We start from the raw sequence: 15,654 nt of genomic DNA, 5'->3' as shown, positions 1-15,654 counted from the left end.
TTAGGAACCCAAATATACCAAAATTACTAAATTAATCAACTTGCTTACCTTAAATCTTTAATTTCTCTCTCTAACCCAAGTTGCTGTAGGTATAATGCTGCAAAACGAGCTACAGACCCTTATAAAGGGGTCTCAATGCAGCCAAATAGGAGGTGGCAGGCCACATGGCTGCCACCAACCCCAACTTTACCAATATTGCAATTCAATCCTCCAAATTAACCAATATTAAACCTACAATTACCCATTAGTCCTTTAGGTTTTCATAACTCTAATAAGTCCCTAAAAATCTAATAAGCATGCTTAAGTCATTAACCAATCCCACTTAATCTTAATCAAAGTTTAATTTATAATTAAACAAGATTAACATTAAACTAGTTTAACCATAGCATATTTAAAGTTAAGTAGTAAGATAATTATTATTACTTATTTAATTCATTAGTGATAGGTATTACACATTACCTTTACGGAGATAAAGGCTATCATGAGGTTAAGACATACTACACATTCTAGATAAAAAAATATTCATTTTACAAGTCTCCTTTCCTATTTATTAAGCTTCCTTGAAAAGGGCTTCCTAGACACTAAAGTCAACCTTTGAAAGGAAAAACACAACTTTTGATAATATCTGGATAGAGGTTTGAGTAGAAATAGAACCCCTATTTCCAAACCCATTTATCCAAGTTTAGGAAAACTTTACTAAAGCGTTGATCATGAGGTTTCTCTATACAATATTCACTTGCCTGGCACTGTTTCTTCTAGTGTATGAAAGTTATATGAATTGAGTCTTTACGAGGAAAACATATAATGAAACCTAAGAATGATGATACAAAGAGTAGAAAAATAAAGTACAGAAGGTGGGAAGCCATGAAAATTTTACACTCAACTTAGGGGTGTTCTTCATTTGCATAATCCTTGGAGCAATTCAGCGAACAGCCCCTGATTTTCAATCCATGATTAACCAATATGCCAACCTGAGTTGCAGATACTCCAGCAACTTACAGTCTTCAAAGGATCGTCCAGTCCAATCCTGGGCTGTTTCGGAACTCATTTTGCCAACACAAGATGCCATTGAGTAGGGTTCTTGTGAAGGTGGCTGTGCAGATTGTTGGAAGTCTCAGTGTCAAGCTCTCACTGGATTCATTGGCTGCTGTTCTGGTGAGCCAATGGGAACTCTATGAGAATGATGAAGGATGATCCCTGTGCCTCTCTGAGATACTGAACTGTGCCGTTCATGATCTTCACTAGCTTTTGGTTAATGTATAGGCCAAGACCTTCCCTTGATACACCCTGTCTGTGGTGAAACATCTGTTGGATCAAGTCTTCTGGGATCCCAGGTGCTGGATGGGCAATCCTGCCATTATAGCCAGTATCGGATTCAATGTTTTATGACATATGGCGATATTTAGAAATGTAAATGACAAATACCACATCTACTCACAAGAAGAGAAAGTATATGGAAAGAGACAACAATCCCCACATGCAGGTAGGAGAACTTGAACCGAGACTTCTAGTTAATTAGAGTTTTGATACTATATTAAGCTATTAATTTTGTTTAAGCTATGTAGAACAGTAGGCCAAGTTGGTGAAGTATTAAATCATTCGTAAAGAAAAATAAAAACATATTGAAAGGTTTAAATGAGAATTACCGAAATTCAAGATGTACAATGTGAACCTTTGTCCCTATAGACTCCCTTCTTGGAATTACTCTGAGTGCAACTGATGATCCTTCAAATGCAGGGGTGAAGAGAAGCGCATTTGTTAAGAAATCTGAAAGGACTTGTTGAAGCCTCAAGTTGTCACCATACAAAAACATGGACGACACTTCAGCAGGTGAATCATAAATGATCTCCACCCGACGCTCCCGGCTCAGAATCATCGCTTGACTTATGACAACCTCCAAAACTTCCCCTAGGTTAAACTCAGCAGAATTCAATTCCATATAGCTGAAAATGGGTATCACATGGATCAAATGTTGTTCAAACATTTCCAAAAGTACAAGGAAGAAAGCAATAAAGATACAATGCAAGAAGGTTAGCTGCTAATGGTGCATGCCATGAATAAAACAACAAAAGGAAACAAATAAAAAGGAAAATGCAACATAATATGATTTCAAATACACTGATTCTTATATAAGATACATGAAGTAATAAAATATACAAGTTAATCAGGAAGAAAAGACCATTCAAAGACCATAACAAATAAATTTGCTGCATTACTCAAGCAGATAGACAAGAAATGATGAACATCCTCAAGAAGAGTGCATGGGGTTGATTATTATCAAATTGTGTTAACTATATTAGGTTTCTCAGTTTTGTGATTCAATAAACGGTCTAACCTGCTTTCTTTCTTTGTAAGTTTATGTTTTTTTTTCATAGCTGATGTTATTAGAGTTGCAGTCATATCAAGCCAACCATTTGGATCAGCAAGATAAATCCTGCTCGATCACTCTAGCCTCTGCCAAAAAGCTATTATCTTCCTCTGAAGGCATAAGATCTTAAAAACATTCTACTGATTCGATGATGCCCCTTATCATTCTTTAGAAATGTATCCCAGCCATCCTCGCACTGTTCTATTTTCAATCCCAACAGTCCAAGTTCTAGAGACGAACAAGAATATGGTTTCCAAAACATTTTATCAAATGTTTGAGATGATTTGAATTATTTCACTCAAAATAATTCAAATATCATCAGACTTCTAGGAAAGAACTCATCATGGGTCACATCTACAGCTGCTCCATGCAGTTAACATCTATATTAGCCGTTTCATTGATGGCAAGAGGGAAAATTGTTTAGCAATAACCTTAAGTATGTAAACAAGCATAGAAATAAACACTACAGTTGAAAGACCATACCATTCCTCAATGCTCTCGAGATCAGTGTCATCAACGATCTTTGTTAATTGTTCTTGACACATCATGCTTGTCCTCAGGAATTTTTTCTGGTCTTGACTTAACTCAGATGAGTCCATCAGATTCTGAATGAACATTATTCCATTTAAAGGCTTCCTGATCTGCTGACGAATATATGCCAATTTCTTGAGGCTATCAGCTGCAGCCTGTTCCGATATTCTCTGCACCTGCATGGCGTGTTGAAGTTCAGGACTAGCCACGTGCAAAAAGCACAAAACCCCAGTGATCTTTCCCTCTGCATCAGTCCTTTTGTTTGCAGAAAGTAATGCTTCAATGTATTTACCGTGCTGATCAAAGAACCCAAATAACAATTTCTGTGCATCCTGACCTGCAATGGCTCCATTTAGTAATATCCTGAGCTTGGTTAATGTGTCATGATCTTTAACCTGACAACCAAAATTATTGACCGTAAAAACCTCCCCGAGAAGCATCCTATCAGTGGCTTCTTCTCTCTTCAGACCAGACAAGTTTTGCATTGCATCATTCCATTCCAAGCATCGACCATGCTCGTCCATCATAAAAATGGGAGGAATTAGTGCGGATGGGTTCCGCACAATTCCAACATAATCACCTTGGATACGAGTATATTTGTCCATAACCATCTTTTGCCCTGTGATATCTTGCCCAACGAAGCAAACCCCTACGACATTATCCTTTATGTCTCGGCTACAACATGCATTAACTACCAATATAACAGGGCCATTGTTTTCCTGGGGACCAAATGTCTTGAGTTTGATCTCAACATTTTGCTCCTCTATACCTGCCATTTACTGTGAAATCAGATTGAGATCCCTCATGTATGTCTCAAAAAGAACAGAAAAATATAAAGAATGATGTACAGAAGTGGGAGAGGTGGAACTCAACAAGCAAAGTTCAATTATTTTGAACTTCAAATAGTGATGTTCGTAATAGCAGAAAGTTCAATTGACCAAAGCTACGGTATCTGCCTTCTTCTTCATAAGTAAATATGACAATAAAAAAATGAGCATCACAAAGGGGAAAACTATAATGTCTGCCTTAATTTGACGAGCTGGGCATGTAGTGGGTACAAATCTAGAATAAATTATACATCTACTCACAAGAGCAAAGGATGTAGTTCCATCTCCTTAAAAATAATTTTCATGAGATTGGCACAAGCGGCATTCATGCAAATATAAAGTCAAGCCCAAGCAGTGAGCCTGTTTAGTCTATTATGTTTAATATTCAGAAGCGTGAAAAAAGCCCATGTATACACCTTATGCCAGATGCTCATATAACTTGAAAAACTCAACCTTCTACCGAGCAATATATTTCTTATTCCCTACATATAAGTGTACAGGTAAAAAAAACATCCAACAGAAAAACTATCTGATCATGATCAAGTCACACATTTAAACCTAAGATTGAAAAAAAAATGTTCAGAGGAACAAATTCAAAAGAAACCTAGCACCACTGTACAAATTTCTGAGTGTAAAAGACAAAGATTTGCAGATATGACATAATTCGCAATTAATGACCTAAAAGCACAAATGTAAAGTTTAGTGACACCTTGCAATGCCATGGAGAGCATCTTCTTCACCATGTCGGCTGAATCATTCTCAACAAGATCAATTAAGGGCATGCCAATGGCTTGCTGCATGATCAATCCTGTTAGCTCGGCCGCTTTGTTATTCCACCCATTTATGCAACCAGCGGCATCAACAGCCAGGATGGGAACAGAAGCTGTTTCAATAAGACGAACCATTTCATTTGTGACTATGCGCAAGTCATCAGCCATTTTTATGCTGGCATCAACTGATGGAACATTCACAATCATTTTAGAGTCATCTGCGCTCTTATCCTGCAAGGAGCCTCTCAATATCAGCTGCAAGGAATGGATGGCATCCATTTCCACATCTTCCCAAGGTAGGCTCCGCCGCTTTACCACCTCCAGAAAAGCCTTGAATGAGGATCTAGGGTGCATCTTTCTCCCATCATCCTTATCATCAGGATCATGTTTTGCACCACCCCACTTAATCTCTTTTGCCGTGTGGGACCGGAACCAAAAAAGGAAATCGTTTGAATTAATCTTAACGGCAGCAATCCCACAAACTGCATCACCAAGAACTAAGGCAGCTGGGTAGCCAGCTTCCATCAGGCTATCAGTACTTAAGCCTGTACTCCCACTGTGGTACTCAAGAAGCCACTCAACTATATCTCTAATCTGTGCCTCTGTAGGGGTGACCCCAAGCAACCAAAATTTCTTCTGGTAGTAGAGCGCAGCTCCATCACACCTAACCAGGTCCATCACATTAGGTGATTGAGTAACAATTCCTACAGGTGCATCTCTAAGGAGCATGTCGCAAAGCACGGTTTGTGTCTGCAAAATATGCTTCTCCTTCATTTGGGCAGCTAGCTCCATTTCCTTGCTAATTTGTACACCAAAAACTTGAACCAAAAACTCACAGGCATACCTCAAAGGGAAAGGAACAAACCTAGGGCTTGTATTATGGCAAACCACCAAGCCCCACAATTTTCTTCCCTTTTGTTGCTCACTCTCTGTATCATCATCTTCCTCATTGATGGTCACAGACATCACAAGCGATGCAACCGAACCCATATTCGCCATGTACTGTGCATGACACCCATGAGGAGATCTCAATGTGGATCCACAGAGGCTCAATGGCTGAGCTAATCTTTTGTTTTGAATAACTTTAACAGGCGGGGCCAAACAATCACATATCATCCTAACCTTATTTTTCATGAAGAGGAATCTTGAAGCTTGTGGTATATCAGTAGCTGGGTAATGCAAACCAAGATAGGGTTCCAAGTCGGGTTTGCGGCACTCTGCAATAACTTCCCCATGCTCATCCTCATGAAATTTATACACCATCACTCGATCATAACCCGTTAATTCACTCGCTTCCTTGACTAACACGTCACATAACAGTGATATATTCCCACTTGGCAAAGATTGCAATCTTGAAATGGCTTTGGCAGCAAGCTTATATGACTTTAATGCCCCAGCCGCTGTAATTGGCACATCAGCTGGATTCACTGGCTCCAAATCTATAATTAACCCTACATCAATTCGGTGCAGAATTGCATAGAAGGGCTTACCGGAGTTTCTACAATGGACCAATATGGGATTGAGGAGATTGACTTCCCCAAAATTGGCTGCTTTCTGCAAGGCAGCTGCCCCCGAGGATCGAAAGAGTGTCCGAACATCTGTTCCAATTGCCAAGGCCTCTTGCTGCTCAATGCTTGGAACAGCATGTGGGGCTAAGTCCAACATTTCAGGGGCATTTTCGCTGTAGGCAAGAACTGTGAGATTCTGCTCATCAACCGCAATCATGCAGCCAAATGGTTGGATCAGGTTTCCCCTCTGCATCTTTTGGAGGTAGGCTGAGACCGTAGAAGAGGGGACATCACCAGTGGAACTTGAGATATTGAAGTCAATTGAAGCAGAGTAATCAAAATGACGTTCAGACTCCTCAAAGTTCACATGAAGCTGGGCATCAATTGGGGTCTGTGCCACCACACGGGCGCCATGTTTTGATCGAGCAGAGCTGCTCCTAGAACAATTCGTCTTGTTAGTAGACTTTGAGGACATCTTTTCTTCTCCCACCAGCTCCTTTAATCAATCTGATCCATGAAACTGGAGTAGTAATACGAAACCTTCCACCATAAAATCCCAAAGTATATACTCCAAGAAGAAAAAAAAACAGAAGAATATCACAGAAGAGAAAAACCAAAATCAAATCCAAAGCCCAAACAAATTAGTTCCTCTCTATCAAGTAGAATCTACGGGACCCAGGAATCATCATGAAAGGGGTAATAGTGAAACCCACCACAAAACATAAAAGAAATCCCTTTCCTTTATCGCCAGAGCCCATGTAGCCATTCAAAGCTCGATAAAAGGAAGTTGATAATTCACAGAGTACGCATGATTCGATTCTCAACAGATAAAGGCACCAAAGTAAAGGGAAAGAAAAGGGTCAACAAAAACGGATTCTCCAAGAACATCAATAAAGTGGGTTCTCCTTATTGCCTCCAAAAAATCCCTCCATAAACAATGAAGAACTACTACCCAGATAGTCAAATCATACAAACCCAGATTGCATAACTTCAAAATCTATTGAGACGCATCCACAGAATCGCTTTGCATTGCCTAATTCCACTGAGCAGCAACTTATATCTCCGTTCTCTTCAGTACCTCCATAAGCCCCTTTGGACCCTCAAGAAACAAAACCCAGATAGATACGCCAAAATCACCAGTGACCCATTACTCAAATTCTTCAACCCTCACACAGAATTCAAGTAATCAAAACCGTTTCTTCCAACCCATACCTGAAACGTTCATACCTGAGGGGATAAAACCTCAAACCCCCAAACCAAAACAGAACACAGAGCTCCAAAAAGACCGAATAAATAACCAAAAGAAACTGACAGAGTTGCGAGTGTGTAACTGACCATCAAATTTGCAAGACATGGATCAGCAACACGTGAACCCACCTGATTTCTGAAGCTGACCCATGAACCCTGAAGCTCGAAACTTGCAACCAAAATTAAACAAAGATGAATCTGAAGATTGAAGCCACTATCTTATTCTCATGGAATTTGTTTCATAGTGTGTTTTTCTGGTAAACTACTTTCCAATTTTCCACTTAATAGTTAAACGAGGAGACTTGGATTGCTTACTTCAAATGAGGCAACGGAGAGGTGAATCCTTGTCGGATATGGCCTTGGGAAAGAGACTTCTACACTGTTGAGTAATACCCTCATCAATCTTCCTCTTTTGCTTCATGAAAACGATAAATTGAGCATGAATGGCTTTGAATTTATTACGCACAATTACATCACGTTTGTTTGGATTGTATGAAAAATAATTCAACTTCTCAGACCTTTTCAGTTCTGCTGCTTCATCATAAATGTTTTAAATATATTTTTATATTATTCTATAATTTATAATGAAATTCACACCCTATAACAAAATTCTACTTGCATTTATTAGTGATGAATAAGGGGTAAGAATTAAAGTTTTTTTAAAAGAAATTAAATAAAAATAAAATATTTTCTATTACTTAAAATATCATTTTTATAGAAATTATGTATAATTTAAATTTTATAAATTATTTTAAATATATATTAATTAATTAAAATTATTAAAATAATTTATTTATATAACATGTTATCAAAAAAATTATAAATAGTGAAGGAATTTCTAGAAGTATGTGTATAAAATTATTAAAACATACGTCTACCGTACGTCTTCTTTAAAGAGAAAAGGAGACTTCTTTTTCAGTGCTCAATGAAATGACTGATTTGGCCCGACGGTACGGAGCTTTTGGGCACGGGGAATGCGAGGTCTTGTTTGGTAATTTAATAATAAAAAAATTATTCTGGAAAGTAGGTGGTCCCAAGGCTGCGTGAAAATGGCTGACGGCACGTGGGTGGATGACGCGTGGCGGAATAAGGACCACAGGTTGTGTGTGGGGCTGATACGGATAGCGAAGACACGTGATCTTGCCACGTGGCTAACGTACCTTCTTTTTTCTCATGTCTCAACAAATGGGGAGTATGGATTTAAATTTGCAATGTGTTGAGGAAAATAATTAATAAATAATTTACAATATTCAATAATCGGAAAAGTTATCGATTTACAGTTCACTAGTTGGACGAGCGGTCGAATCACGATCGAACCGGTGATGTCATAAATATATAATTTATAAATTATTAAAATTTAAAATAATTATAAAAATAAAAATAATAATTTATATATTATTTTAAAATTAAAATTTTATTTGAAAATTAGAAAATTATTTTCAAATTATAAATTTAAATTAAAATCATAATTTAAATTTAAAATTCATTTTAAAATTAAAAAACTCATTTTAAAATCAAGAATTTATTTAAAATTGTAATATTTTCATTAATTTAAAAAGCATAAGTTTTAAATATCATAAAATAAAAAATAATAAATATAAAAAGAAATAAATAGTAATGAGATAAGGTAAAAAATAATTTTAAAAAAAATCTGGAAGAACTGAAGAAGAGAGGAGATGAGCGGGCAGTGGGGTTTTCGGGGATGGGTTTCCACTTCCAGCGCAGGGTGGGGGGCTTCCAACGGACACTTCCAACGTCGGGTGGGAGTTTTCCGATGGGCAAAAAGGGGAAAGCTTTTCGGCTTTTCTAGTGCAAGGGGTTCCAACACAGGGGAGGAGAGTGCTTTCCAGCATGGGGGGTTCCTACGAGCAAGAAGAACTTTTTCGGCGCGAGCAAACAGGGGGTGGTGGTGTTCCAGCGGGGTTGTGGGCTGGCTTTGCAAGAGTGGCGGGGGTCCTAATGGCAAGGCTTTTCCGGCGTGGGGACAAGGAGGGTTCCAACGGGGTTGCCAGGAGGGTTTCGACGGAGAAGAAGAGTTTTTCCAGCGGGGTGGCTTTGCAAGTGGGGTAGGGGTCTCGCCGGAGGGGAAAGACGACAATTGAGGAAAAAAAAAAAAAAAAAAATTGAATCGGACAGTTCATCCAGTTCGTCGGTCGAACCATCGGCTTAACTGGTCCAATTCCAGTTTGACCATTTTTCGGCCCAATTGACCGGACTGGATCGGAATCGTGACCGACCAACAGTCGGACCGGTCGGTCTGGTCCAGTTTTTAAAACCATGATAATTTAAGTAAATGGGTTTGATAATTAATTGAACCTATTAATTAGAACTTGTTTGGATCTCGAAATCTTATGATTAAAAAAAAAACTTAATATAAACCTTAGAAAAATATATATATTTTTTTTAAAAAGAAAATTTTTATTGGAAGCAATATAAAAAAAAAATTCATAGTTATTGAAACTTCGAGAATATTAATATTGTTTTATAAAAACCTTGACTTTTGTTTTAACTTCGACCTAACGTTACCATCAATAATGTGAAGTTATTCTAAACGAGGCTTTAAAAGTATATTAATAAAGATAATAAAATAATTATTGTAAAACGAGGATAAATGCAACACAAGTCAAAAGTAGTAGAGATAAAATATATATTACTTTAACAATATATATAAGGGTAAAAATGAGTCAAAGAAGAGAGTTGAGAGAAAAAGAGAAATTTCTTTTTTACTTAGGGATGCATATTATAGGGGATGGAAAACCCTTTTATAGGCTTTCCAAATGACTTCCATTAATATTCCCAATAATGAATATTAATGAAACTCATAAATAACATTAATGGTTTCCATTAATGAGTATTAATGAAAGTCATAAATAATACTTAATTAACATTTATTATAATTAATGTAGTGACATTCATTACTTCAGTTATAGCACTCCCCCTTGGATGTCCACCACATTCAAGAATATGCCTAATTAAAACCTTGCTAGTAAAAAGTTCTATGGGAAAAACCTAGTAAAGGAAAAAGAATACAATATTCTTATAATTCTTTAAATTGCTCTTGGTATGTTAGGACTGCCTCGTTAAAAACCTTGTCAATAAAACCCAGTAGGACAACACCTGGACGAAGGAAAAAAGAGTATAACATACTAACACCTTTTTACAAGCATACTCACCTTCATGTTGATATCCTTGAGTTGATGCATTCCAATCCTGTGTATTAACTTCCTGAATGTTGAGGTTGGCAATGATTTTGTGAATAAATATGCTAGATTATCACTTGAGCGTATTTGTTGCACATCAATTTCACCACTCTTCTAGAGTTCATGTGTATAAAAGAATTTTGGTGAAATGTGTTTAATTTTATATCCTTTAATATAACCCCCTGTTATTTGTGCAATGCATGTAACATTATCTTCAAATAATATTGTCCAATCACTTTTGATAGAGAAGAGTCCACATGATTCCCAAATATGTTGGATCATAAATCTTAGTCATATACATTCACAGTTTGCTTCATGAATTGTCAGTATTTCTGAATGATTTGATGATGTGGTCACTATTGTTTGTTTGACAGATCTCCATGAAATAGTAGTACCATTACAATTAAACAGATATCCTATTTGTGACTTGCCTTTATGTGGATTTGAAAGATATCGTGCATATGCATATCCAAGCAATTGTTGCTTTGATTCCCTTGAGTAAAATAGACCCATATCAGTAGTTCCATAAAGATAACATAATATATATTTGATACCATTCCAATGTCTTCGAGTTGGAGCAGAATTGTATCTTGCTAATAAATTGATAGAAAAAACAATGTCTGGATGTGTATAATTGGCAAAATACATAAGTGCACTTATAACACTAAGATATTGTACTTCAGGACTAAGTAATTCTTCTTTTTTTTCCGCAAGGACGAAATGAGTCATTTTTCACATCAAGTGATTAGACAACCATTGGAGAACTTAAATGATGCACTTTATCCATATAAAAACGCTTCAAAACTTTCTTAATGTATGTTGATTGATGTACTAAAATTCCATTTGGAAAATGCTCGATCTGCAGGTTGAGACAAAATTTTGTTTTTCCAAGATTTTTCATCTCAAATTCATTTTTCAAGTAATTTGTTGTTCTTGTGAGCTCTTCAGGAGTTCCAACAAGATTTAAGTCATCAACATACACTGTAATAATTGCAAATTCGGTTTTTGATTTCTTAATGAGGATGCATTGGCATATAGGATTATTCACATACCCTTCTTTTAGCAAGTATTCGCTAAGACGATTGTACCACATGCATCCAGATTGCTTTAATCCATACAAGGATCGTTGTAACTTGATTGAGTACATGCTACGAGGCTTTGTACTATTTGCTTTAGGCAATTTAAATCCTTCAAGGATTTTCATGTATATATCATTATCAATGGATCCATATAAATATGTTGTAATAACATTCATGAGACGCATATCCAGTCATTTTGAGACTACCAAACTAATTAAGAAACAAAATGTGATTACGTCCATGACGGAAGAGTATGTTTCCTAGTAGTCAATAGCAGGTCTCTACGAGAAACCTTGTGCTACTAATCGCACTTTATATCTTATGATCTCATTATTCTCATTACGCTTTCATACAAATACCCATTTGTACCTAACATGTTTTACATCTTTAGGTGTTTGGACTACAGATCCAAAAACTTCTCGTTTTGTTAATGAGTTTAACTTTGCCAGTATAGCTTCTTTCCATTTTGACCAATTATTTCTATATCGACATTCTTCCATATTTCGTGGTTCGAGATCTTTATAATTTCTTATGATATCGGAGGCTACTTGGAAATAAAAAATATTGTTAATAATAATATTATTTCAATTCCATTTTTCTCCCGTGTGTACATAATTTACTAAGATCTCACAATTTTCAGGTATCTATACCTTTTCAGGGGTTTCTTGTTCAATATGTGCTCTTCAGGGGCTTTCTGTATTATTTTTGCCTCTTTTGGGGCTATAGATTTATCACTTTTAAATTGATCAGTCATTTTGATGGTCTCTTCTAGAGTGCCAAGTTTTTCTTGAGTTCTCATTTTTTGGGGAGTTACATCATTTGAGCAGACAGGTCTACCACGCTTCAGGCGTATCTTAAATTCATTTGTTAATTGTCCTACATGGACATCAATCCGTGCTAGAGTATTTGAAACCGGGATATGTGACTTTGTCACTTTTTTGTATCAATGAATGCATTTGGTAATTGATTTGCAAGATTTTGCAAATGAATGATCCTTTGAACTTCTAGTTCACTTTGATTTGTATGAGGATCAAGATGGGTCATAGTAGATGTCTTCCAACTAATTTCTCATCATTCTTTAGGAATCGAATTTTCTCTCCCTAATGACGGGAAAACATTCTCATTAAAATGAAAATCTACAAAGCGGGTTGTAAAAACATCGTCTGTCAAAGGTTCAAGATATCTTATGATAGATGGAGAATCAAAACCTACATAAATCCTAAGTCTTTGTTAGGGACCCATTTTAGTGCGTTGTGTAGGTGCAATTGGTATATATATTGCACAACCAAAGATTCATAAATGAGAGATATTTGTTTTTTTTCTAAGCACAAGTTGTGAAGGGGAGTATTCATGGTAAGTTGTAGGTTGAATACGAACTAAAGTTGTAACATGCATAATAGCATGTCCCTAGGCGGAAGTAGGTAATTTGGTTTTCATTAGTAATGATCGAGCTATTAATTGGAGACGTTTGATGAAGGATTCTGCTAAACTATTTTGGGTATGATTATGAGCAACATGATGCTCAATATTTATCCCTATTGACATGCAATAGTCAATGAATATTTGAGAAGTAAATTCGCTAGCATTATCAAGATGTATTGTCTTAATTGGATAATCTGGAAATTGTGCTCGTAATCTTATTATTTGTGCAAGGAGTCTAGCAAAGGCAATGTTACGTGTAGAAAGGAGACAAACATGTGACCACCTAGTAGAAACATCTATTAAGATCATAAAATAACGAAATAGTCCACATGGTGGATGGATAGGCCCACATATGTCCCCATGTATTCTTTCTAAAAGACTGATGACTCAAATATGACTTTAGTAAAAGATGGTCTGATTATCAATTTACCTTGTGAGCAGGCAGCACATGAGTATTCATTGGGTGAAAGAATCTTCTGGTTCTTTAGTGGATGCCCATGTGAGTGTTCAATTATTCAACACATCATTGAAGACCTTGGGTGACCTAGCTTGTCATGCCAAAGGACAAAAACTTTTAGGTTGTTGAACTTCTGGTTTACGACAACATATGATTCAATAGGCTTTATAGTTGTATGATAGAACCCAGAGAAGAAAGTCGAGAGTTTTTCCATTATAAGTTTATGGCCAGATATAATGGAAGTAATGTAAAGATATTCTACATTATCTTCATTCATAATTTCAATATGATATCCATTTCTACAGATATCTTTAAAATTGAGCAAATTTCTTTTGGATTTGCTAGAATATAAAGCATCATTTATATGGAATCTATTTCCATTTGGTAGTGTTATGTTTGCTTTTCCAGAGCCTTCAACTAAGTTTGTAATACCATATATGGTACTTACATTAGCTTTTATTAATGTCAATTTAAGGAAATATCTTTTATCTCGAAAAATTGTGTGCGTGGTTGCATAGTATACGAGACATACATCATCCTTATTCATCTTGAGACTAAATAACACATGGATTTCAGATATAACTAAAAAAAACAAGGAATAATGTAAATAATAAAAGAAAATCAAATGACATAATAATATATTATTTGATATATAAAGTAACATTAATCAATGTTAATCTTCTCATCATTTATTAAATGGTATATTTTTTCATTAGGACCTCTAAAGAAATCAACGTCATAGTAGGTTAGGTCCAATTCATCACCATCAGTAAAGTTCATCTATCTCTTTTCTTTTTGCTTTTATTGATGCTTGGCAAAGGTCCACCAAATGTTTGGGCATACGACAGGTACGCGAACTGTAACGCCCAAGTTTTTTTTTAGGGGCAATTTAGGAAAATATTAATAATATTAAATTAATTAATTATTTATTTTAATAAAATGGAAGAATTGTGAAAATATAATTTTACGAATAATACCCTAGGTATAAATTAGAATTTTGTTCTTCCTCTTCTTTTCTGAATCGTGTTCCTGTTTGTAAAGAGTTCATAAGAACGTAAGATTGGAGTCGGATTTCAGGGTTTGAAGAACAGATCTCTATAGGTAAGATTCTAACCCCTAGATTAATATTTTAAATCCCTTAGTTAATTTCAAACATATTAGATACTTTTTGGAAAATCCAAATCTAGGTTAGGGTTTGTTTATTTAACTTTTAGATCAAAATGTTTGAAAATTTGCAAGTATAGGTTGATTTATTGATGAAGATAGGAAAATTTCAAAAATTTCATTGGAATAGAAAAATAAATAAATAAATTTAAAATGAAAAAAAAATCAGAGGAAGAAAAGAAATTTTAGATTTATATAATAAATAAATAAGTCGTTTGTGGAGGCTTTAGATTGAAAGGAAAATAAATAAATAAATAAACAACAATGGGAATGTGTGGATCCGTTGGGTGTGGAGTGTATGTTTTCTTATTTAATGTTTAATGGTTGGTGTGTGCTGGAGATGGTAGGATAGGTGTGGAAAGTGAGGTTTTGAAAAAAAAAAAAAAAACATGTGGTAGAATAGTGATTAAAAAGAAAATGTGGAAATCATGGAGACATACTGTGTGTGGGTTTGGTTATGTGGTTGAAAAGTCAATGACTTGTGATATTGAGGGTGAAAAAGAAAAAGGATATATTGAGGATTGTGGGATAATCTTATTAAAATATGAAGTAGGTCCTAGGAAAAGTTGGAATAAATAATTAAAGAAATAAATTCTTATGTAAAGTGATGAAAGAGATTATTGTAAATAAACATTTTTAGGAAATTCAATTTAGTTTAGGAAAGAGAAATAAATTATTGAGGATAAATTGTTATTGGTTAAAAAGTTGGAAAATAATTTTTGTAATAATAATATTGACTTTAAAAAAATAAAATAATAAAATAAAATAAAAATAAATAAATAAATTCTAGGATTCCCAAACCTATTTTAAATGAATAGTCAATAGTGTTGATAATACCTTTTTGTTATGTTAGGTGAGAAGTAAATTTTGGGGCCAAACTTTTCAAGATTTGGAGTGCTTATTTGAGGTAAGGGAAATTAATGTAGTTGTTAAAATTTTTTTTGAAACAATTTTAAATATATATATATATATATATATATATATAGATACATTATTTGAAAACATTTGAGTTATATTACGTTATATGCATGGATCAAACCTGTTTTGCATGAAAAGTATGTTAGAATTTTATATTTTGTT

General features: G+C 35.2%; 1 protein-coding gene across 1 annotated transcript; it reads right to left on the bottom strand.

Moving 5' to 3' along the window:
- Window positions 1-622: 622 nt before the first annotated feature.
- LOC117926595 (phytochrome C) lies at window positions 623-7,738 on the bottom strand. Its single transcript, XM_034845748.1, has 4 exons — window positions 4,436-7,738; window positions 2,852-3,668; window positions 1,647-1,943; window positions 623-1,351 (listed from the first exon to the last, which is right to left on the bottom strand). Exons 1-4 carry the CDS (start codon window positions 6,477-6,479, stop codon window positions 1,138-1,140), a joined length of 3,372 nt encoding a protein of 1,123 aa, XP_034701639.1. The 5' UTR covers window positions 6,480-7,738; the 3' UTR covers window positions 623-1,137.
- Between the last annotated feature and the right edge of the window lie 7,916 nt (window positions 7,739-15,654).

The sequence above is a fragment of the Vitis riparia genome, chromosome 12 (genome assembly GCF_004353265.1).
Source record: "Vitis riparia cultivar Riparia Gloire de Montpellier isolate 1030 chromosome 12, EGFV_Vit.rip_1.0, whole genome shotgun sequence".
In the NCBI taxonomy this organism is placed as follows: domain Eukaryota; kingdom Viridiplantae; phylum Streptophyta; class Magnoliopsida; order Vitales; family Vitaceae; genus Vitis; species Vitis riparia.
This window is presented reverse-complemented; position numbering and strand designations above follow the sequence as displayed.

Coding starts and splice junctions, on each gene's coding strand:
- LOC117926595 (XM_034845748.1), bottom strand. CDS start 6,479: ATGTCCTCAAAGTCTACTAACAAGACGAATTGTTCTAGGAGCAGCTCT. Junction 1,944..2,851: donor CTCGAGAGCATTGAGGAATG/GTATGGTCTTTC, acceptor ACCCATTTTCAG/CTATATGGAATTGAATTCTG. Junction 1,352..1,646: donor ATTGTACATCTTGAATTTCG/GTAATTCTCATT, acceptor CTATAATGGCAG/GATTGCCCATCCAGCACCTG.